At 45.8% G+C, this 22799-nt stretch overlaps 2 protein-coding genes and 1 long non-coding RNA gene across 8 annotated transcripts in view; 2 read left to right on the top strand and 1 right to left on the bottom strand.

The window, feature by feature from the left end:
* Window positions 1-5207, top strand: part of RILPL1 (Rab interacting lysosomal protein like 1) — a 44130-nt gene extending 38923 nt beyond the window's left edge. For 2 of the 5 annotated variants that reach the window (XM_082667758.1, XM_082667754.1), the window contains exons 7-8: window positions 2612-2635; window positions 4361-5207. In XM_082667758.1, coding sequence (XP_082523884.1) covers window positions 2612-2635; window positions 4361-4505 — 169 coding nt within the window. In that variant the 3' untranslated portion in view covers window positions 4506-5207. Of the gene's footprint in view, window positions 1-2249; window positions 2338-2611; window positions 2636-4360 lie in introns of those variants that run through there. The other 3 variants (XM_082667757.1, XM_082667756.1, XM_082667755.1) reach the window with 3 other exon arrangements.
* Window positions 5208-5326: 119 nt separating this feature from the next.
* Window positions 5327-13820, bottom strand: SNRNP35 (small nuclear ribonucleoprotein U11/U12 subunit 35). Of its 2 annotated transcripts, none has more exons than XM_082667760.1 (2): window positions 13741-13820; window positions 5327-8887 (listed from the first exon to the last, which is right to left on the bottom strand). In XM_082667760.1, the coding sequence occupies exon 2, from the start codon at window positions 8882-8884 to the stop codon at window positions 8144-8146; it is 741 nt and encodes a 246-aa protein (XP_082523886.1). In that variant the 5' UTR covers window positions 8885-8887; window positions 13741-13820; the 3' UTR covers window positions 5327-8143. The 2 variants fall into 2 exon arrangements, with proteins under 2 accessions (XP_082523886.1, XP_082523885.1); XM_082667759.1 differs by having other exon boundaries at window positions 13671-13808.
* An 81-nt stretch (window positions 13821-13901) lies between these two features.
* Window positions 13902-15185, top strand: LOC309830885. The gene is made up of 3 exons (XR_014297547.1): window positions 13902-14176; window positions 14518-14695; window positions 14885-15185. It is a non-coding gene; the product is annotated as an uncharacterized lncRNA (long non-coding RNA).
* The last annotated feature ends 7614 nt before the right edge of the window (window positions 15186-22799 follow it).

A 22799-nucleotide genomic window follows, 5' to 3' on the forward strand; every position in this document is an offset into this window, starting at 1 on the left:
CCTGTCAAAACAGTGTGCCCAGAAAACCTTCCAAGAATAGCTTGTGACTGAGCAGCTGCTGGCCAGTCTGGGTTGGCACTGGCTGGGCAGGTCACGAGGGAGCGCCTGAGTGGCTCCAGCCTCATCCCCAGTGGACACCAGGCACCAGAGCCCCCTTTGTGTGGTGCCCGGCTCTCAATCCCGGGCTGACAGGTATACACACAGCTGCTCGCTGCTGAGCAGGGGCGGGGGGCTGACCTGAGAGGCAGGCAGCTGGCAGGGGGCGCAGAGGCACAGCCACGGAAGCTGCGATCAGAACAACTGGCCTCACATACTGGAAAGGTTGGCCTCGAGCAGGCAGCCACCCAAGTACCCGACGGTAGCAACAGCAGGGCATTCTCTCCCTGTCCCCCTACCCACCACCCTGCTCACTGCAGCCCAGAAATAGCTTCTTTACAGCCGCCCATCACACTGCCTGAAATGCCACTGTTAGAACTTCATTTGGTTTGAGTCTTCCAGAAATAATTTGTCGCAGGGCGGGGTGGTGGCAGGGGCTCAGGGGAGTTTGAAACCAGCTACATCGTATCCAGGAGACAACTTTTGCCCAAAACAAGCCAGTCTTTTTTCACGGAAGTGGCTGTCCCTCTAGAGCAGGCAGCTCCTGCAGCAAGGCACCTGGAATAGAGAGGGAAGGGGGTCGTCCGTTCCATGATCCCAGCGAGACGCACAGAGAAGGAACACCCCAGGTGTCCCAAGGCCCTGGTGCATCAGTTTGGCCCCTGATTGGGCCCCAAAGGAAGTCCAGCACTTTCCAGTGGGCAAACATCTGTCCAGGCAAAATACCCGCCCCACACATCTGGGGCCATCCCCCAAACAACGACTTTGTCTTTGGGGGCTCCGTGTTATGCTAGAGAGGGGTCCTGGTAGAGCTGGGTGCAGTACCTTGTGGCTTAGAGCCCCTGGAAAGCTAATGGTACCCGCTAGCCTGGCCCCTGGGGATTGGGCCCATTCATTTAGCAAATGGAACCCCTTCTCGTTGTCTCTGAGAAGCCATCCAGGTAGTTTTGCCAAGGTGCCAACACCCAGCTAGTCTGTGAAGTTGCGTCAAAGGTGGTCCAGACGCAGAGAATTCTCAAACCTCATTTGAGATAATTATATCTTTTCTCAGCCAAGCTCTTAAAAAAAAAAAGAGAAATCAGAGCTGTTCAAAATCAGTTCTGGAGGCTTGGTTGGAGTTTCTTCTTCGTTTTCCTTGCCAGACTAGGAACCGACGAGCACTCACTGTCAGCTCTGACTTACCAGGCGGGTGACGATGCAGGCTGTCTCCTGCCCGGCCCATCCTGGCTGCCTCACCTTCTCTCCTGGGTCTCCCCTGGCTGCCTTCAGGGCACATAGCCTGCAGCTCATGGCAGCTGGGGGAGACGTGCTGGAAGACACCCAAGAGTAATCCCACGGCAGGTTTTGACACTTCCTTCCCCACACCCGGGCCTGCGTTTTCAGCCCTTGAGGCCACCCTGTCTTCCCTACGTGGTTATCACACGCTGTATCCGTTTGCTAGGGCTGTTGTACCAAAAACTGAGTTGGCTTAAACAACAGAGATAGGGACTTCCCTGGCGGTCCAGTGGTTAGGACTCCACGCTTTCACTGCCGAGGGCCCGGGTTCAATCCCTGGTCAGGGAACTAAGATCCCACAAGCCAAGTGGCATGGCCAAAAAAATACAAAAAACAATAGAGATGTATAGTCTCACAGTTCCTAGAAGCTACAAGTCCAAGATCAAGGTGTTGGCAGGGTCAATTCCTTCTGAGGGCCATAAGGGAGAATCTGCTCCGTGCCTCTCTCCGAGCTTCTAGTGGTTTGCTGACAATCTTTGGCCTTTGTTCACTTGCAGAAGCATCACCCCAAACTCTGCCTCCACCTTCACATGGCCTTCTTCCTGTATGCGTGTCCGTGTCCAAATTTCCCCCTTTTATAAGGACACCAGTTGTATTGGATTAGGGCCGCCCTACTCCGGTATGACCTCACCGAAACTAGTTACATCTACAAGGATTCTCTTTCTAAATAAGGTGACATTCAATAAATACATAAATAAGGGACATTCTGAGCTCCTGGGAGTTAGGACTTTTCCAACTATGAATGGGGGGCACTGGGGGCCCTAATTCCACATCAACCATAAGCAAACCCTTCGGCTGACCTGTCTGTGGAGTGTGTTTCTTTTTCATGCCGCCCCTGTTTTTATCTTCTCTGTGTCTATCTGTACTTTTCTAACCAGGATGTTTACAGCCATAATGCCCATGGTAGCAGCCGGACTGATAATAGATGACCCCACACTGCAGCCTGTCCGACGACTTGTGTCCCTCGTAGGCACTGCATTTTTCTGGTTTCCTTTTGAGCTGTGCCTTTGGAATGTCTGCTGCAGCTACTGCTGGGGCTGGCCTGTCTCCTCTGGCCCCTTTAGCTGCATGGCCGTCACCTGCGTGTTCCCATTTGAAGTGGGTGTGGAGTGCGATTTCAAACGTGCGGCTCATGACGCTGCATATGCACGAGTGAAGCCTCGGAATTCTCGGCTCTGTCACCAATAATTCTTTCTGTCTTTTCTGTTTCCATTCTAAAACCACCTTGTCCATGATCCAGTAAAGAAGGTCCTTTAAGTGACGGGTCAGTAATCAATGCCCACCATGACCCATCCCCGCGCTCCCCCAAGTGACACTAACGCTGTGTTTTTGATCTTCACACCCTGGCTTTCTAAACCGCTTTGTTTTGCCAAGCCATAGTCAGCAAGCCATTTGATCTTGTTAAAACAGGAAAAGCAGAGGAGGAGACTTTTGTCTTGATTCTTTCTGTGTCCCCTTGGACAGGAAGTGGCAAGTGGCTTTCCTGCTTGAATCATGTAGACATGATATGTAACAGTGATGAGCGCTGCTGTCTTTCTGGCCAGCTAATTGCTTTGATTGCCCTATGGAGAGAGCTCACGAATAACCCAGAATGAGAAGAATGCCTTCATTTGCCAGTACACGTATTGGTTGCAGAAAAAAAGAGACTTTAGCTGGTAGGGAGAATTTCTCTAGACAAACTTGGCTTGCCCCAGCTTTGCAATGAAAGACCACTTTATTCCTGCTAGGAAGTTATTGTAGGATCCAGTAACCACAGAATAGGAAAATCATTTTCACTCAGATGTGATTAAAACTGAACTCCATAGGCCACAGCACTAAAAAACAAAAACAAACCAAAAAACGAATAGGTAAACGGACAGAGGGAACTAAAAATAGTTGATCTGAAGCTTTGACTTCTTCAGGGGTTCCTTCCTATTCCTGCCCCTGGAAAACATAACAGAGCTACTATATTTCTTACCAAGTTCAGAAACCAAAATTCAGGAGTAGGGGAACTTGGTAAAAATAGAAAGAATCTTTAATTAGAGGCGGAGAGTACAGAAGGACCGCTGGCAGCTTAGAGAGGGCTTTGGGGAAACACTCAAAATAGGCCAACTCAGGTCTACCGGCCAGGGTCCTAGTCTCCGTTTAGGTGGAGTTTAAGCTGACTTTGTTTTAAATGGGCCACGTTATCAGCTTTTGGCCTGAGATTTCTACGTTCATCTTTTAGGCGTCAATCAGATGGTTCACTCAGATTGATCAATGACCAATAGTCACAGCTGTTTTGAAAAGACCTCTTGGTCTACTTTAGCTGTTGCTATGTAGATAGTTACTGTGATAACTTCTAAAGGCTTTCACCTTTAAACTAAATCAGTGTTAATCACCATTAAATCAGTTCTTGTCACTTGTCCAAATTAATATTTCCCAAATTTCATTCACATACTATATTCATAATGTTCATCTAATCAGAGAACCGTGTATGCTATTCCTTAATACATATTTTAATTGCCTCATTTTTCTTAAATACCTACTTTCCCCTCATCCTAAGCTGTAGTAATATCCATGAAATTTGGGCTTTGATGTGCTACTTACCTAGTTTCCCAATCCACATGAAATAATTACTTGAATTTAAAATATTCATCTTTTTACATCCGAATCGTCTTACGTACCATATGGCTTTCAAGTATTTCTTTCTGTGCATCATTAAGGTAAAGAAACCCATAATGTATGTTTCCAGTAGCTTTTTATTTCCACTGGTCATGAGAAGAAATCCTCAGTAGTGCTTAAGGCGGGAGATACATCACCTATGTGCACACCCTGCTCACACTGTGTCACCTCCAAGGTACTGTGACAATGACACGCAGAATGCCCTGCTGCTTTCTGACCCGCACCCCGAACTTTTTCTTTCACACCTCGAGTTGATTTGCTCCCTCACGTTTGCTGCTGGCATTGCAAAAACTGTGACGTGCATGGCCAAGGGCAGCCTCTTATTTCTTTCCTTCCTTTCTCAAAGGTTTAGCTTCTTCTCCCGAGATAAGAAGCGTCTGGTCAACACGCAGAGAAACGTGCGCATCCACGAGTCCTTTGGCCAGTGGGCCAACTGCCACCGCGACGACGGTTACACGGAACAAGGACAGGAGGCCCTGCAGCACCTGTGACCGTGACCCGCCTCTGTCCTTGGACCTGAACCACCAGCGCCTGCAACAGAACCTGGCCGCCTTGGGTGTCACACCCTCAAACCTGATCCCTCCAACAAACTGTCTGCTTCGAGGGAGCACGTCAAAAAACTGATGCCAAACTCTAAAGAAACGTTTATTTATACCAGGGCTATCACCGTTTCTAATAGATGACTCTGATCCCTTAGGATATATATTTAATAAGACCACGAGCGGAAGCTGACTTTTGCATTAACTTCAGTAACGCAAGCTTCGCCAGATACATCACATGCCGCTATAACTGCTGTTTGACTTGCTTTGTATGAAATTATTTGTGTAGAGGTTTTATGATCACATTTGTCATACTTAAATGGGAGGCAGGGAAGTGGTAGGTTTTCATTAGTTACGTTCATGACATTGTCATGGTGGTAGCATAATATATAGGACGCATCGACTAGACAGGCAGGGCTTCCAAACTCACAGGATGAGCTGGCCCAGCTTAGGCACAAAGCAAACAGAAAATAGGGAGGACAGTCCTCCTGCCCAGAAACTGGAGACAAGTTTGCAAGAGCCTGTGGTTCTCTATTGCACCTTGTTACTGATAATGCCTAGAGCATGTAGCAATGTTCAAGGCCAGTGCCTTGGAATCTGCTGTGAGTTATGCAGTACTAACCAAACAAAGTTGCTGAGGATGAGACATTGCAACATTTCTTGTGTGGATTCTTTTTTTCTTGGCATCTTGTTTCAGCATTCACCGTGTCAAATACTTAGTCCCCTGCGAAAAAGACAAATGTCCCAAAGCGGATTGAGTGTGACGTGCGGAACCCTAGGGGATGCCAGATGGTGGGTAGGGTAGACTTGCCAAAGCAATGGCGGTGGGTGAAAAGATGGCTTGGGGACCAAACGTCTGGCTGACTCATGAGGCTGCAGTGGAGACGGAGAGCCACATGCCCTGTCTGCAACTGGCAAGTTGGGGGGTTACCCAAATAATGTTTTCTCTCCACTCACGGAGCACCCAGAGTGCAAGACTGGGTGCTCACGGATTCAGAGAGGTACCATTTCCCAACAGGGCACTCAAGTACATCTGACTGGGCTGCTTTCTACACATTTTACTATGGTTTGCTAAGAAACCATCAAGTTGGTTTATAGGATCTACATGAACTCCGTTTCCAGATCGCTGAGAAAAATGACCAGACACGATAATGTTGGTTTAGAGCAGTGGTTCTCCAACCTGACTGCCCATTAGAACTATTAGAGTTTATTCTCAGAGAGTATAAAAGCATGTGTGCTGAGGAATCCCCCTCCCCGCATCACCTTTGGTTGTCTTCCCCCTGGGGTGACCAGTGTTGGTAGTTTCCTGGGTGTCTTTCCTGAAGTAATTTATAAATATACATGCAATCATGTACAAAAATACAGATATATTTCTGTTCTCTTTCTACATAAATGGCAGCGTGTTATACACATGCTATCCCATACCTTTCTTTCCTTAGAATACCCTGGACATGACTTCACACCAGTATAAAAGACAGTGGGTCTCAACCAGGGGTGATTTTGGCCCCCAGGGATATTTGGCACTCACTGGAGACATTTTTGGTTGTCGCAACTGGGTGGGTGCTACTGTCATCCAGTAGGCCCCAGGGACGCTGCTAAATATCCTACAATGCATAGGACGGCACCCGATACCAAAGAACTTTCCAGCCCCAAATGTCAATAGTGCCAAGACTGAGGAACCTTGGTCGACCATCGAGTGTAATTTGTTCATGTTTGTCCAGGCCCCACTGGTGGACAGGTAGCTTCCAATCTTTCTAAAACAGCGCTGCACACTCACACACGTGCATCAGTCTGCAGAATAAACTAGCAGCAGAATTGCCGGGTCGGAGGGTATCCGCCTTTGCCATGTTGACAACTACAGTCCCTGACCCGGGGGGGGGGGAGGGGGGGTTCTACTAATTTTTTTTTTTTTTTTAGTTACCAGGGCCATTGTAAGACTAAGCCCAAATGTCCAGGGGTGGGGACTGAATGTGCCTATTTTTTCCATCCATCGCTATTCTGGTACTCAGGGTTGATAGCCGCCAGCTTAGACTCTGTGAACACTACGTAAACACTGCTGCCCCTGTGTGTGTTTCTTCTGAAGCCGTCTCACGACTCAGCTTCCCTGATGTGGAGCAGCTTGTTTACCTAATGTACCTACCAACTCTAGCTCATAACACACGTTGTAAATGAAACATGGGTGAAATCATAAAGGTGTTCCTGCAAGGCGGTCTTCTGAGATTTGGGAGAAGAGTGAAATTCTGCACTGGAAATTTACAAAGGAAAGAGCATATTCTCCTAAAACAGTTCTAACAGCTGATAGCACTTTTAAGATATCGTAGGTCCCCTATGTAACGATGAGATTCATACTCCTGATGCAAAAACCTAGTAATGAATGTGTGAGTCTTGCTACTAAATCAGACATTTACTTTACATGAGACATCCTGAATTTTAAGAACCTGAACTTTCAAAGACACAGCCATGGATAAAAGAAAAAGGTTGAATGTCACTTTCTTGAAAAATCACATGAACAGTATGGTACTTATTCAAAGCTCTCAGAAGTTCAGGTTAATATATCCAGTTTCAAACAAACCAGAGGCTGGATGATCAAGAGAGAAAAGGCAAATCAGTCCATCGGAACCAGCTACTAACCTTTCATTGATTTCATTTTCATTTCACTCTCACTTCTTTTGAACTTTCTCTTTTCCAAGGGCTGGAGGATTACCACAGACCACAGCCCCAAAGCCCTGCAACTCTGGGTTTTCATTTTAAATGCCAGCCACCCCGCCAAAAAGAGAAAAGGAAAAAAGGTAGTCAGCATTTGGCTCGAGAATGGAGTTATATTTGTTCAAGAGAAGCTGGTTGCTGACCCAGATCACTGCTAAGACTGGCTTTTGGTACTAAGTCTGGACATTCTCCTTGGATTCATTTTTCTAACCCATTTTTATTTCACTGCAGCAAACCCTGCACTATGGACATAAAGGTGGAAAACACACAACTTAGATTCTGACCAGATTTGGGTTCCCAGGAGTCACAGATCAATGCAAATGGTTTTCAGTCATCACCTCTTTCTGCCAAGCCCTCAAAATGGCCATTTCCAATAGATGGGAGAAAAAGCATATTCCGTACTGCCAAATTAAATGAGTCGTGGCTCCTTACATAGGTCTTTCTGTACAGATGCTGGTGACTGCAAAATTGTTTCTCAAGCTTATCAAATAATGGGTCCTTACAACTATAAGATGAAGGGAGTTCCCTGGTGGTCCAATGGTTAGGACTCTGCACTTTCACTACTGAGGGTGCAGGTTCAATCCCTGGTCAGGGAAGTAAGATCCCACAAACCGCCCATGAGCCCCAAAAAACAAAAACAAAAACTATAAGATGAAGAAGAGAAAATTCAAAGTATCAGCGTGTTCATCTTGAACCTGCATTCCAGAGTCAAAAGAAAACGTACCCAACCCCATTATCATTAGTAAGTTTCTTCTGTTTTGTTTTTGTTTTCATCAGTAAGTTCTATTCAACCACTGGACTTGGATTCTGTATACAAGCACTGCAGGTCTCCCTGCGCTTTTACTGGTCGGGTACCTTCGTTTGAGTTTGGCAGGGGATGGAGTCTACTTACTTCTGTCCCTCTTCTCCCTCCCCTTGACCCTGTCATCTCTGAAGTCCCTCTCTCTGTCCCAGTCACCTTCTGGCCACACCCTAGTTGATTCTTTTTCCTGCCACCTCTTCTCCCGGCCCCTGTCATGGTCCCGATCCCTCGTCCTGGAGTCCCAGTGTCTTTCTCGGGATCGAGATCGCTCCCTTCTCTCCCTCTTTCCCTCTCGAAACTGGTCGCTTTTAACAACTGGCAGATTAATGGGTTTTCGGAAAGGCCGATCCCGCCCCCCAAATCTCAGCTGCCCAGATTCCTTTTTCCCCCCCAGGCCTCCTCCAAGTCGCCGAGGAATCCACCCTTTGAGAGTCCTTTCCAGTTCATAGTCCACAAATATCTCGTGTTGGTCAATAACCAGGCCGTCGGCGTCCCGGTAAGCTTTGAGCAGAGAACGCTCCTCCTTGTATTCGATGAAGGCGTAGCCCTTCGAAAAGCCCGTGACCAAGTCCCTCACCAGCCGAAGCCGCCGGATGTCCCCATAGCGGGAAAATACTTCCTTTAACTTCTCCTCTTTGGTCTGCAGGTTTAGTCTCGCCACAAACAGGGTGAGGAGGGGGTCTCCTGTGACGCCTTTGTTGGGGGCATATCGTGCCAGCATCGCCCTCCAGACAGCTCGATCATGTGGGTCCTCGTCGGTGCCATCAATGCTGCCAGCTTTAAGCGGGTCATACTCCCTGGCGATGGGCATCCAATCGTTCATGTTCTAAGGAGAAGCACGGCAAGCGTTTATGCAGCATCTACTGTGAGCTATGCATTCAATCCTTCCAACAACCCCATGAAGTAGATACTGCTTTTCGCCCCTTCTTCCAACAGGGAAGGAAGAGGGTTTTTCAGACGCTGTGGCCTCCCAGCCAGAAGGCAGGGGAGACAGTATCAGAGCCAGGCAGTGGGGCTCCAGAATGCTCGCACGCACTCCTCCACCAACCCTCCCCGGAAGGAGCAGAGGGCAACGTGCCTGAGTTTGCTGCATACGTGTATCATCCAGCTTAGCCACGGCAGGGCGCACACAAACTGTTATAACGTGGCAACACGGATCAAAATCCAGAATCAAAACCCAGGCTCACCTTTCAGAGACTTTAAAATGGTCAGAGGGAAACCAGCCTGGGAGCTTCTGTGGAAAAGGGCATCTTAAAGAACTCTTTATGGGAGTTCCCTGGCGGTCCAAGGGTTAGGACTCGGCACTTTCACTGCCGGGCCCCGGGTTCAATCCCTGGTTGGGGAACTAGGATCCCGCAAGCCACACGGCTCGGCCAAATATATATATATAAATAATGATAATAATAACATTAATAAAAGTTAAAAACTCTTTACTACCAAGAGTTTCAAACACATACCAGTGTAGACAATGGCATAACCTTCCATGAATTTCTCACCCGGCTCCAACCATGACCAACACCTGGCCTGTCTTATTTCATCTGTGCTCCCCACATTCCCGCTCCCAGATTTTTTTTTTTAATTTTTAAATATTTATTTATTTAGGCTGCACTGGGTCTTTAGTTACGGCACGCAGGATCTTCATTTCGTTATGCAGGATCCTTAGTTGCAGCATGCGGGACTTCTTAGTTGCGGCATGTGGGATCTAGTTCCCCGACCAGGGATTGAACCCGGGCCCCCTGCATTGGGAGTGCGGTGTCTTACCCACTGGACCACCAGGGGAGTCCCTCCCAGATTATTCTGATAAAGACTTTTTAAAAAAACAAAACTACATGGGAAAATGGTGCTCTGAATGCAGCCTTTTGCATCTGTCAGTAAACAGGGAGCAAAGCCAAAATGACAGTGACCCAGCCGCAGGCTCTTTAGTTCAAAAGGAAGATGGGGGACTTCCCTGGTGGCACAGTGGTTAGGAATCCACCTGCCAATGCAGGGGACACAGGTTCGATCCCTGGTCCAGGAAGATCCCACATACTACGGGGCGGCCAAGCCCACATGCCATAACACTGAGCCCACGCACTCTAGGGCCTGCGTGCTGCAACTACTGAGCCCGCGTGCTGCAACTACTGAAGCCTGCGTGCCTAGAGCCCGTGCTCCACAACAAGAGACGCCACTGCAATGAGAGGCCCGCGCACTGCAACGAAGAGTGGCCCCCACTCGCCGCAACTAGAGAAAGCATGTGTGCAGCAACGAAGGCCCAATGCAGCCAAAAAATGTATATAAATAAATAAAAAGAAACTTTATATAAAAAAAAAGGAAGATGGGATTTCTTCCCACTTCCCTAGCTCATAATCCATTTATGCTTTGGAGCTTGAGAACTGATTGCAATGGTAATTTTAGTTCAGCAAGCACACTGCAACTGTCATTCATTCCGATAGAAGATCTATGTTTGTTTGAAAGAGGGTGGGTAAGTTTAAGTCTGACACATGATAATTGATTCATGTGAATTTGCTGGAATAATTCGGTGCTTGCCAACATTTCAGACCCTGCTGGTAATCATGTGACTACCTCTGTAAAGCTTTAGAGCCAAGGCTGAAATATGTTCCTTAAAAACCAGGGCTCTGTCAAATATATCTGGTGATCTTCATTCCTAACAGCATCTTTCCATGATATTTATTAAAATGGTATCTATAGTTTTCCCCCCCTCTCTCAAATTTTCCTCAAGGATCTTTTTTGGTTTTGCTCTTCAGTTTATGGGTTATATAGGGGGAGTGATCACAGTGGAATTTCTTTTCCCAGTAAAAAAGTAAAACACCTACAGAATAAAACCCAAAGTCAATGAACTCAAGAATTCTGACTCTCACTTAGCCTCTCCTCATATTCCATTGCAGAACCTATTCTCCCCAGGACTGCTCCTCATTCCTTGAACGTGCCCTAATCCCCTAGCTCTGTGTCTTTCCTGGTGCAATTTCCTCTGCTGGGAATATTCCCTTCCTTTCCACCTCCCACATCTCCACTTGTGGAAATTCTACTGGTCCTTCAAGTCCAGCTTCCAGCCTCTTCCCCATGAAGCAAATCCGTTGGTCCCACAGCTCATGGTACCTCTTCTGTCATACTGATCACGTTTTGCCCAACACACAATAAACACTCTTCACAATAAACACTCTTCAACCCAGTGTCTCCAGATCCTAGGACCCTTCCTGATAAATGCTGGGGAACTGAACCAACTCCAAACAAAATTCACTGAACTTATTTTGGTCCAAATCAGACAAAAAGGACCACTTCATTGAAAACTGAAAGGCAGGGACTTCCCTGGTGGCACAGTGGTTAAGAATCCGCCTGCCAATGCAGGGGACACGGGTTTGATCCCTGGTCCAGGAAGATCCCACATGCCGCAGAGCAACTAAGCCCGTACGCCACAACTACTGAGCCTGCGCTCTAGAGCCTGCATGCCACAACTACTGAGCCCACGTGCCACAACTACGGAGCCTGAGCTCTAGAGCCCACGAGCCACAACTACTGAAGCCCATGTGCCTAGAGCCCGTGCTCCGCAATAAGAGAAGCCACCGCAATGAGAAGCCCGTGCACCGCAGCAATGAAGAGCAGCCCCCGCTCGCCCAACTAGAGAAAGCCCGCACGCAGCAACGAAGACCCAGTGCAGCCAAAAAATTAATTAATTATTTTTAAAAAGAAAGAAAATTGAGAGGCAGGACATTACACCATCTGCCACCAAATTGTAAAAGGAGGACATATATGCGGCTCATCATTAACAAGCAACTTTGGAGAAGACACCTCTCTGGTATCCTTATCAGTAAAAGGATGATAAACAACTAGAACAAGGGAAGGAGCACGAGAAGAGTGAGAGGCTTTTGGTCCGGTCTGGGCTCTGCCTCTAACTCACTTTGTGTCTTTTGTCTATTATGGCTGTAATTTCTCCACATGGGGTAAAAAAAAGAGAGATCACTGTGTTGTTTGGATCTCTGCTCTGGTATTCTCTAAATGGACCTAAAATTCTTAAGATTCTAATCGTACTATCGCAAGGTTGCAGGAAAAACAAACAAACAAAAAAGAGACCATCATATAGTTAACCTGTATTGAACACTTAGGAGGTGCCAGGCACTGTGCTAAGCACTTAACTCCCCTCACCTCTCAACAACACCGGGACACACCCACTTCTATTATTGCCATTTCAGATGCCAAAGGTGAGATGCAAAAAGATTGTCTCTTGTCCCAAATCACAGAAGTAGCCCAGAGGGGGAGTTAGAACCAAGGGCTTTTATTGACTCCAGAGCTTGAGCTCTTAACTCTCTCCTTAGATAGCTGTCATAAAATATAAAGCTTGAGATGGGGATAGGACAAAGCAGGCCACGTCTGGGTATCTGAGGCTGAGAGCCCCCTCGCAGGCAAGTGGGAAAGGAACCCGTCCCCATTCCACAGGAAAAGGTCACAAAGATTCACCAAATAAAGCTGACATTGCTGTACACAGTCAGAGCTCCTGTTCAAAGCTTTAAGAGTTCCTCAAATTAAACTCCGGAAAAAAATTACAAAGGGATAAAAGATGAGTTTCCGGTTTTCTCCCTCACCTGCATGCTCCTATCAATACTCAATACCAAGAGAAGAGCGGGCTTCACAGTTTCTCGTTAATCTTTCTAGGTGTATTTCCTCCGTTGCAACATTGCATTGAGATTTTCTACCACCATCTCTCTGGATGTTTAGATTCTCGTCATTACTTCATAAACGGAGATGGGATGTGAGAGATGAATCGTCGGGGGTGGAAGTGAGTGGGGCAATGAACTATTAAAGACAGAAGTGTGGAAAGTGAAAAAGCACTGGATTGGGAGTCAGAACACCCAGGTGTGAGACCTAGTGTTAGCTTCGGCAAAATTTAAATCACCTGTTAAATGCTGCTAAGTGCCTCTTCACCGCGTTTTTTTGTGAAGATGAGAGAAGGTAGTGTCTTTGAAAGCGCTTTCTAATTATAAATTATTATACAAATAAAAGCTATTCTTGGGCTTCCCTGGTGCCGCAGTGGCTGGGAGTCCGCCTGCCGATGCAGGGGATGCGGGTTTGTGCCCCCGTCCGGGAAGCTCCCACATGCCGCAGAGCGGCTGGGCTCGTGAGCCATGGCCGCTGAGCCTGCGCGTCCGGAGCCTGTGCTCCGCAACGGGAGAGGCCACGGCAGTGAGAGGCCCGCGTACCACAAAAAAAAAAAAAAAAAAAAAAAAAAAAAAGCTATTCTTAAGCAAACAAACAAAGCACTCGTCCCCAGGCTGAGCCTGCAGAACGGAACAACCGGCGCTTCCCACCAGGTGGGAAGCAAACTGAAGGCTGGCGCCCAGAGCCGTCCGAGCACGCGCAGTGAGGCCGTGGACGCTAACGCGGAAGTCTCCGTGAAAAAGTCTATACTTCCGATCCGCCCCCCCGCCCCGCAGCGCCTCCGTCTCGGCCGCCGGCCCTCAGGGCTGCCTTCCCCAGCCCGTCACCATCTGAGGTGGCACAGGACGGAAGGGGCCATCCTACCAACCCAGCTGTCGCCCCCGCTCCCGGCAACACAACCCCAAAAGGTCCCCCTTTGCCCGCTTTCAACATGGCGGCCCACGCACGCGCCGACATACCGTCCAGGCCGAATTCCCTCGTCCTTCTCGCCAGGGTGTGCCGTACTCCCACCAAACCGCTCCCGCTCACCTCAGCAAGGATCGGGCTTCCTTTCCCACGGGGCCAGGTGCCGAGCTCGAAGCGACGGAAGATTCTTCCTCCTTGACTGACAGGACCTTTACATCGGAAGTAGCAGATTCGTCACGGGCCCTGTTTCCGTTTTTGCTTTTATTTTAACAAATTTAATCACATGCCTTGAGCATCGACTGCATATCGTCTCCGAAGAGAATGAACTTTCTGTTTCTGTAAAAATTTTCACGAAGACAGAAACTGCTAAATTGAACAAAAGTTGAAAGACGATCGAATGTGCAGCTAGTTGTCTGGGAGCCGCTGGATTTCTCTCCGTAGCAAGGAGGTGTTTCAGCGCGATGCGAGTTTTGGTTCTTAGGCTCGCTTTGAGAATTTGATTAATATTGTGGGATTTTTTTACTCAGAAAATGCGTATGCCGGTTCACAAGGAAACTTTGTACGTATGTTTTGCCAGAGTTTTTCTAACCCGTAAATTTAACACGTTCGCTTTCCACACAAGCAAAACAGTTCTTCACAGTTTGGAGAGTTTACTTAAGAAACGCGTGGAAGCTGGTTTAAATGCCGTTTCCTGGGCCCCGCAGGGAATCAGTGAATTCAGAACCGCTGAATGAACCTCAAAATGACTCTTTGAGGACCCCTGCTTTTAGAGTCACGGTTAAGAAGCCCAGATTTAAAACCTAAGCGTGGGAGGGAGAGGGGAGAACCGTGTGGTCAGTAAATCTGTGTAGAACGGGTAGATGTATGCATTCAGATTATGCTGTGTTTCTTTTTTGTTAGGTCAAAATATTCGGGTAGATTACGACTTGTGGTACAACTTGAAATGGCTTGAGACAGTTGTGCTTTTCATGATGAGTCTCGTGATTTCTTCAGCCACTCATTTTCTGATTAATTCTTACAAGTGGGTCATTTCTGCGAACAGCTGATCTCATTTTGATTCCAGTCCTATTCTTAGAAGGTAAGCCAATGACCAGCTACTAAGGATGTATTACTGCTACCTAGTTTTTATCAAATCTTTATTATGTAGGTGAAGCATAAGTTCTGAATATCTATAGCTTTCTTTAAAGTACGTTCTCTTGAAATATATTAATAAAATGTATTGAGTAAAAAAGTGAGCAATATCTATAGTTTAAAATTTCATATTTAGGACTTCCCTGGTGGCGCAGTGGTTAAGAATCCACCTGCCAATGCAGGGGACACTGGTTCGATCCCTGGTCCAGGAAGATCCCACATGCCGCAGAGCAACTAAGCCCGTGCCCCACGACTACGGAGCCTGCGCTCTAGAGCCCGCGAGTCACAATTACTGAGCCCGTGAGCCACAACTCCTGAAGCCTGGGCGCCTAGAGCCCGTGCTCCGCAACAAGAGACGCCACAGTTTGAAGCCCACGCACCGCAACTAAGAGTAGCCCCCCTCACGGCAACTAGAGAAAGCCCGCGCTCAACAATGAAGACCCAGTGCAGCCAAAAATAAATAAACATATTAAAAAATTAATTAATTAAATTTAAAAAAGAAATATTGTGGTCCCAGTATCTCTGCTCTGCTGGCTTACCAACGGAAGGCTTCTGGGAAAAGTGCATCCACAGCATGAATGCTGCTGCAGAGTCTGAAGGTGCTGCAGACATCTTTTAATATGCTTGGTGGCCTCTTGAAGGGTCATCTGACAGGCATCTCCACGGCTGCCACATCTATATAATTAAAGTTTAATTATATACAAAATTACTTATATAACAAAATACTTTATAAACCAAGCAGAAGATCTGAAGGGCAACGTGAGCAACCCTACTAGAGATTTCTATAGAAGTTTCATATTAATACAATCTTTTTTTCCTTTTTCCGGTTTTATTGACATACAGCACTATATAAGTTTAAGGTGACTTACATACATCATGATATGATTACCACAGTAAGTTTAGTGAGCATCTGTCATCTCGTAAGGATACAAAATAAAAGAAATAGAAAAAAAATGTTTTCCCATACAGCAGTGTTAAAAAGATATTTATCATATCATACATTACATCCCTAGTACTAATTTATAACTGGAAATAAGTACCTTTTGACTGCTTCCGTCCAATTCCCCCACCCCCAGGCCTCACCTCTGGGAACCACAAATCTGATCTCTTTTTCTATGTGTTTGTTTGTTTGTTTGTTTTGAAGTATAACTGACCTACAACACTATGTTAGCTCCTGGTGCACAATATTATGATTTGATATTTCTGTACATTTCAAACTGATCACCACCACACTAATACCATCTTAAAACAAACATTTAAAAAAACAAACAAACATTTAGCATCACCTGGCAGACACTGGGCTAAGCTCACTTCACTCTCTCAACAGCTCATTGCAGAGTGTATTGTTACCTTCCTGGGTGGAACAGAGCTGGCCTGGAGAGTAGGGTGGAGGACATTAGTCCCTTGGCCGTAGTCTCCTTTAATGCTTCCCCCACCCACCTACACCACCTCCCCACACACACACCCCACCCTCCCACTCATCACCCCGAATAAACATTTCACCTAAGTTTAAAAAAAAAAGTGTGCTGTTATGCAAACACCGACTGAAAACAAGTGCTCTGGGCACCACCCTTCCTGCAACCAAATTCTTTTCTAAAGACTTTCAGCTCCTAGAGCTGAAGTCACTGATCCAGGATTGCAGGCATTTAAGCCAAAAGAGAACAGGAAGAAAGACATACTGAATGTACCACTCAGGAAATTAATGGTGCCACCAGTATTCAGAAGAGCATGAGACCTACTCTGCTTGATGTACCAAAATAGGACCACCAGATATTTGCTAATGGAACTTTCCTGTGGGTGGAATTAACCCCCAAACACTTATGGTTCCATTTTTATGAAGCATGACCCACCCACTACTTTTGTTTCCCACGTCATGTTTTCCTTTGCTTAACAGTGAGTTGGGCGATACCTTACTTTCTGCTCTTTTTTTTTTTTTTTTTTTTTTTTTTTGCGGTACCCGGGCCTCTCACTGCTGTGGCCTCTCCCGTTGTTGAGCACAGGCTCCGGACGCGCAGGCTCAACGGCCATGGCTCACGGGCCCAGCCGCTCCGCGGCATGTGGGATCTTCCCGGACCGGGGCACGAACCCGTGTCCCCTGCATCGGCAGGCGGACTCTCAACCACTGCGCCACCAGGGAAGCCCCACTTGGATTTTTTAAAAAGCTTTGTTGTAGACATATTCTATGTGTGTTACTGACCCAGCTTTTCATATCTTGTACCCAAATAATCATATGAACTTGGGGAGTCTCATACTTCATATTCTGGAGATAAAGTAGTTTATAATAGGCATAGTAATAATAATAGCCAACATGTATTGAGCACTTACCGTGTGCCAGATGCTGTTCTAAAGCACTTCACGACAATCTTATAAAATGGCTTCTATCCTTACCCCCATTTGATAGCTGGGAAGACTGAGCCCCAGAGAAGTAATTTCCTTGCCTAAGATCACACAGCTTGCAAGTGACAGAGCCAATCAAGATTTGAACAGTTGTGGTCTGGTCTAGAATCCACCTTGAACACTGTGGTAGCACTCATACTTTTTCAAATTTCAGGGTGCATGTGCATCAGAATTACCTAGAGGGCTTGTTAAAACACAGATTGGGGCTTCCCTGGTGGTGCAGTGGTTGAGAGTCCGCCTGCCGATGCAGGGGACACGGGTTCGTGCCCTGGTCCGGTAAGATCCCACATGCCGCAGAGCGGCTGGGCCCGTGAGCCATGGCCGCTGAGCCTGCGTGTCCAGAGCGTGTGCTCCGCAATGGGAGAGGCCACAGCAGTGAGAGGCCCGCGTACCGCAAAAAAAAAAAAAAAAACCAGATTGCTGGGGCCCACCCCTAAAGTTTCTGATTCAGTGGGTCAAGAATTTGCATTTCTGAAAAGTTTCCAGGTGATGCTGATGCTGCTGGTCTCGGAAACACACTTTAAGAACCTCTGCTGGGTGAAAAAAGAAACCGGCCCCAAATGGAATCACTTGTGCTAAGCCCTTAATATATAACTTCAATTTCAGCCTCTCCCGGGGTGGAATTTTAAACCAATCAATCTGGAATTTCCTGATCATCCCTAGTGAGGTAATCTGCTTGATGGACTCCCCACCTTCACCCCCAAGGGAAGGCGACCTTACCTGAAATAATCCTTTCTTTTGTTTATGACTTCCTTGTCTTATCCCCCTTTTCTGCCTTTAAAAACCTTCCATTTGTACAGCTCCTCTGAAGCTCTTTTCTACTTGCTAGATGAGATGCTGCCCAATTCATGAATTGTCAAATAAAGCCAAGGAGATCTTCAAATATACTTAGTTGAATTTTTTTTTTTTTAATATTTATTTAGGGGCTTCCCTAGTGCAGTGGTTAAGAATCTGCCTGCCAATGCAGGGGACACGGGTTCGAGCCCTGTTCTGGGGAGATCCCACATGCCGCGAACCACCTAAACCCATGCACCACAACTACTGAGCCTGCACTCTAGAGCCCACAAGCCACAACTACTGAGCCCGCGCGCCTAGAGCCCATGCTCCTTAACAAGAGGAGCCACCGCAATGAGAAGCCTGAGCACCGCAAGGAAGAGCAGCCCCGCTCGCCGCAACTAGAGAAAGCCCACGCGCAGCAACAAAGACCCAGTGCAGACAAAACTAAAATAAATAAATTTAAAATATTTATTTATTATTTTTTTTAATTTAGTCTGCTCCAGGTCTTAGTTGTGGCTCACGGGATCTTCATTGTGGCATGCGGGATCTTTAGTTGCGGCGTGCAGACTTCTTACTTGCGGCATGCATGCGGGATCTAGTTCCCCGACCAGGGATCGAATCCAGGCCCCCTGCACTGGGAGCATGGAGTCTTACCCACTGGACCACCAGGGAAGTCCCGAATTTTGTTTTTTAACAGCTGTAATTCAGAATTGTTTTCATAATTTCCCAACGGAGAGAGAAGGGTCATGATTATCTACCAACAGATTGTCCAGTTCTATGAGGGATCTAAGAGTTAAGATCATTAACACTTGATAATAACAACCAGTGTCCATTGATGCTTATGATGTGCTGGACACTGGATGAGGCACTTTTCACAAATTATCTCGTCTAATCCTCACACGAGTTTTGGGGAATACTTTTATTTTTCCAAGTTGACTGTAGGAAATGGGGATTTGGAGATTAGAGAATTTGATCAAATTTATGTACCAGGAAGTAACAATTGTGAGGTTCAAGTCAAAACTATTTAACTCCACAGCCCTGTTGGCTACTACTTTACAGCCCTGGCACATAGTAGGCGCTCAGTAAATAAGTTGTCAAATGAATGAACAAAAGAATCTTTTTTTTTTATATCAAAATCCTAGTTACTCAATGGAAGACACTGACTTTTTTAAAGTGCGATTTACCAGGTTTCACTGTGTAACAAAGAAGGAAGGAAGATATGGTGCCTTAGAGGATCAATTTCTAGAGAAATTTCAAGGCAGAAGGAACTTTTGAAAAGGACAGTGGTGCAGAAGAGATTCATACCAGCAGTGGTGGCTGGGGATCCTGATGGTAAAAAATAAATGCAGCAACATTAAATTCTTTCTGATAAGCATTGCTCTGCGAAGGCTACATTCCAACAATGTTCGGTGGTTTTTAGTCTATTCACAGAGTTGTGCAACCATCACCACAATCTAATTTTAGAACATTTTCATCACCCCAAAAAGAAGCCCTGTCTGCATTAGTACGTACTCCCCCTCCCCCTCCCCCAGCTCTAGACAACCACTAATCTACTTTCTATCTCTATGGATATGCTGTTGTGCACATTTCATATAAATGGAATCATACAATAGGTGGCCTTTGTGGCTGGCTTCTTTCACTCAGTAAAATGTTTTCAAGATTCATCCACATTGTAGCATCTGTCAGTGCTTCATTCCTTATCTCCTTACCAGCACTTTACTGAGGTATAATTTACCTAAAGGAAATACACAGTGTTAAGCATACAGTTCCGCAATATTTCATCTATGTATGTACTCATGTGACCTTCACCAAGATCAAGATGTAGCACATTTTCATCACCCCATAGAGTTTCCTCACATGTTAAAAGAAGGAAAACTGGTAAAGTACACATAAGATAAAATTTATTTTACAACCTTAACCATTTTTAAGTGTACAGTTCAGTAGTGTTAAGTACATTCATATTGTTGTGCAATCAAAGTCCAAAACTTTTTCACCCTACAGAACTGATACTCTATACCCACTAAACAACAACCCTCCATTCCCCCCTCCCCCCAGCCCCTGGCAACCACCATTCTACTTTCTGTTTCTATGAGTTTGTACACTAGATATCTCATATAAGTGAAATCATGTAGTATTTATCTTTTGGTGACTGGCTTAATTTCACTTAGCATAATGTTCTCAAGGTTCATCGATGTTGTGGCATGTGTCAGAATTTCCTTCCTTTTTAAGGCTGATTAATATTCCATTGTATGTATACACCACATTTTTTTTATCCATTCATCTGTGGATGGATTTGGGTAACTTCCACCTTTTGGCTATTGTGAATAATGCTACTATGAACATGAGTGTGCAAATATCTCTTTGACACCCTGCTTTCAATTCTTTTGGATATGTACCCCAAAGTGGTATTGCTGGATCATATGATAATTCTATTTTTCATTTTATTTATTTTTTTCTTATTATTATTTTTTTATACAGCAGGTTCTTGTTAGTCATCCATTTTATACACATCAGTGTATCCATGTCAATCCCAATCGCCCAATTCATCACACCCCCCCCACCCCCACACCGCTTTCCCCCCCTGGTGTCCATACGTTTGTTCTCTACGTCTGTGTCTCAATTTCTGCTCTGCAGGGACTTCCCTGGCAGTCCAGTGGTTAAGACTCTGCACTTCCACTGCAGGGGACGCAGGTTTGATCCCTGGTTGGGAAACTAAGATCCCACATGCCGTAAAGTGTGGCCAAAAAGAAAAAGAAATGCAATTGATATTTTATATTGACCTTGTATGCTGCAACCTTGAGCTCATTTATTAGCTCTAGTAGTTTTTTTGTGGATTCTGTAGCCTGTTAATATGGTGGATTACATAGATTGATTTTTTTTAGTATTTATTTATTTATTTTTGGCTGCATTGGGTCTTGGTTGCAGCTGCGGGATTTTTTTTTTTTTTTTATAGCTGTGTTGGGTCTTCGTTGCTGTGCGTGGGCTTTCTCTAGTTGCGGTGAGCAGAGGCTACTTTTCGTCGCAGTGCGTGGGCTTCTCATTTTGGTGGCTTCTCTTGTTGCGGAGCACAGGCTCTAGGCACGCAGGCTTCAGTAGTTGTGGCTCGCGGGCTCAGTAGTTGTGGCTTATGGGCTCTAGAGCGCAGGCTCAGTAGTTGTGGCTTAGTTGCTCCGCGGCATATGGGATCTTCCCCGACCAGGGCTCAAACCCGTGTCTCCTGCATTGGCAGGCGGATTCTTAACCACTGCGCCACCAAGGAAGTCCCTAATTTATTTATTTTTTACTTTTTTGGCTGCATCGGGTCTTAGTTGTGGCACATGGGTTCTTCGCTGAGGCATGCGGGAGCTTTTGTTGCAGTGCACAGGCTTCTCTCTAGTTGTGGTGTGCAGGTGTTCTCTCTCTAGTTGTGGTGCTCCGGCTCCAGAGCGCGTGAGCTCTGTAGTTTCCGGCACGCGGGCTCTCTCGTTGAGGCTCACGAGCTCAATAGTTGTGGCGCGCGGGCTCAGTTCCCCGACCAGGAATCGAACCCACGTCCCCTGCATTGGAAGGTGGATTCTTTACCACTGGACCACCAAGGAAGTCCCAAAAGATAATTTTACTTAAGTCAAACTGAGGATTATAAGCCGAGAGACAGACTCTCAGAAGCTCTGAGAACTGTTCTGCCTATTAGAAGTCAAAGACACAGTCATAAGCCTTTTTGAGACAAAGGATCATACATCAAAATGACATACAGACATTTTACATAAACTTCACCAAAGATACAGAGTCCAGGTAAGCAAGCAATTAAGTCACCATGACTCCCTACAGAGTTTGGAAAGAGTGCTAATCTTTTAAGCGGTTACATTGCTAGCATCAGAAGAAAGGGGAAAAAAAGTTGACCTTTGTGGTCAAGCAGGCATTCCCACCTTTGAGGAGGTCTGGTTAATGTATAATGCAAATGTACATTGCACATGAGAGAGGGAGGGAGGAGGCCCAAATGTACAGAGAGAGAATTTTATGTTTACATTTTCTTGTCCTGCCTTAAAATACAAATTTTATTTCATCAATGTAGTCGTTTATCTATTTTTTTCTTTTGTTTCTTTTTCTGTGTTTTTTAAAAACTCATTGCCAAATCCATTGACATAAAGCTTTTCCACAATGTTTTCTTCTTAGAGTTTTGTAGCTTTAGGCCTTTGATCCATTCTGAGTTAATTTTTGTATATGGTGTAAGGTAAGGTACGTCACACTTTTGCATGTAGGTATCCAATTTTCCCAACACCATTTGTTGAAAAAACTATCCTTTCCCCAATGAACAGTCTTGGCACCCTTGTTGAAAATAATTTGACCGTGTTTGTGAGGGTTTCTTTCTGGACGCTCTATTCCTTCATTCCTTTTTATGAGTGAATAATAGTCCATTGTATGAATATGCCATATTATGCTTATGGTAAGCCTAATATTTCTCCATATTTAATCACAGGGTGTCGTCAGGTCTGTGACTAATGGATTACTGAGCCCTTGCCCGGGGCATTGTTTGATCATTAAAACATTGTACCATTGTACCATCTGAAATTAGTGTCTGTTTTGTTTGTTTGCTTTTTGTTTGTTTGTTTTATCCTTGCCCACTCTCCATTTTGACTCCACAGCTTCACTGTGGAGAAAATCTGGTACACCTACCACGAAGAAAACTGCCAATACGTTCCTGGGAAAGACAAGCTCCATTGCTGGATTGTCTGCCTATGACTATTACAAACCCTGAATTAAATCTAAAATAACCCGTTTTGTAATCCACACTGCTAATATTCTCAGTCATACCCTGTGTAGCTGCAGAATGTTTTCTAATTTCGAAGCGGTGATTTTTGTCTTATCTATTACTCCTCCCTTCCCAACCCAACTGCCAA

Source organism: Grampus griseus, assembly GCF_964374135.1.
Source record: "Grampus griseus genome assembly, chromosome: 12".
Lineage (NCBI taxonomy): Eukaryota > Metazoa > Chordata > Mammalia > Artiodactyla > Delphinidae > Grampus > Grampus griseus.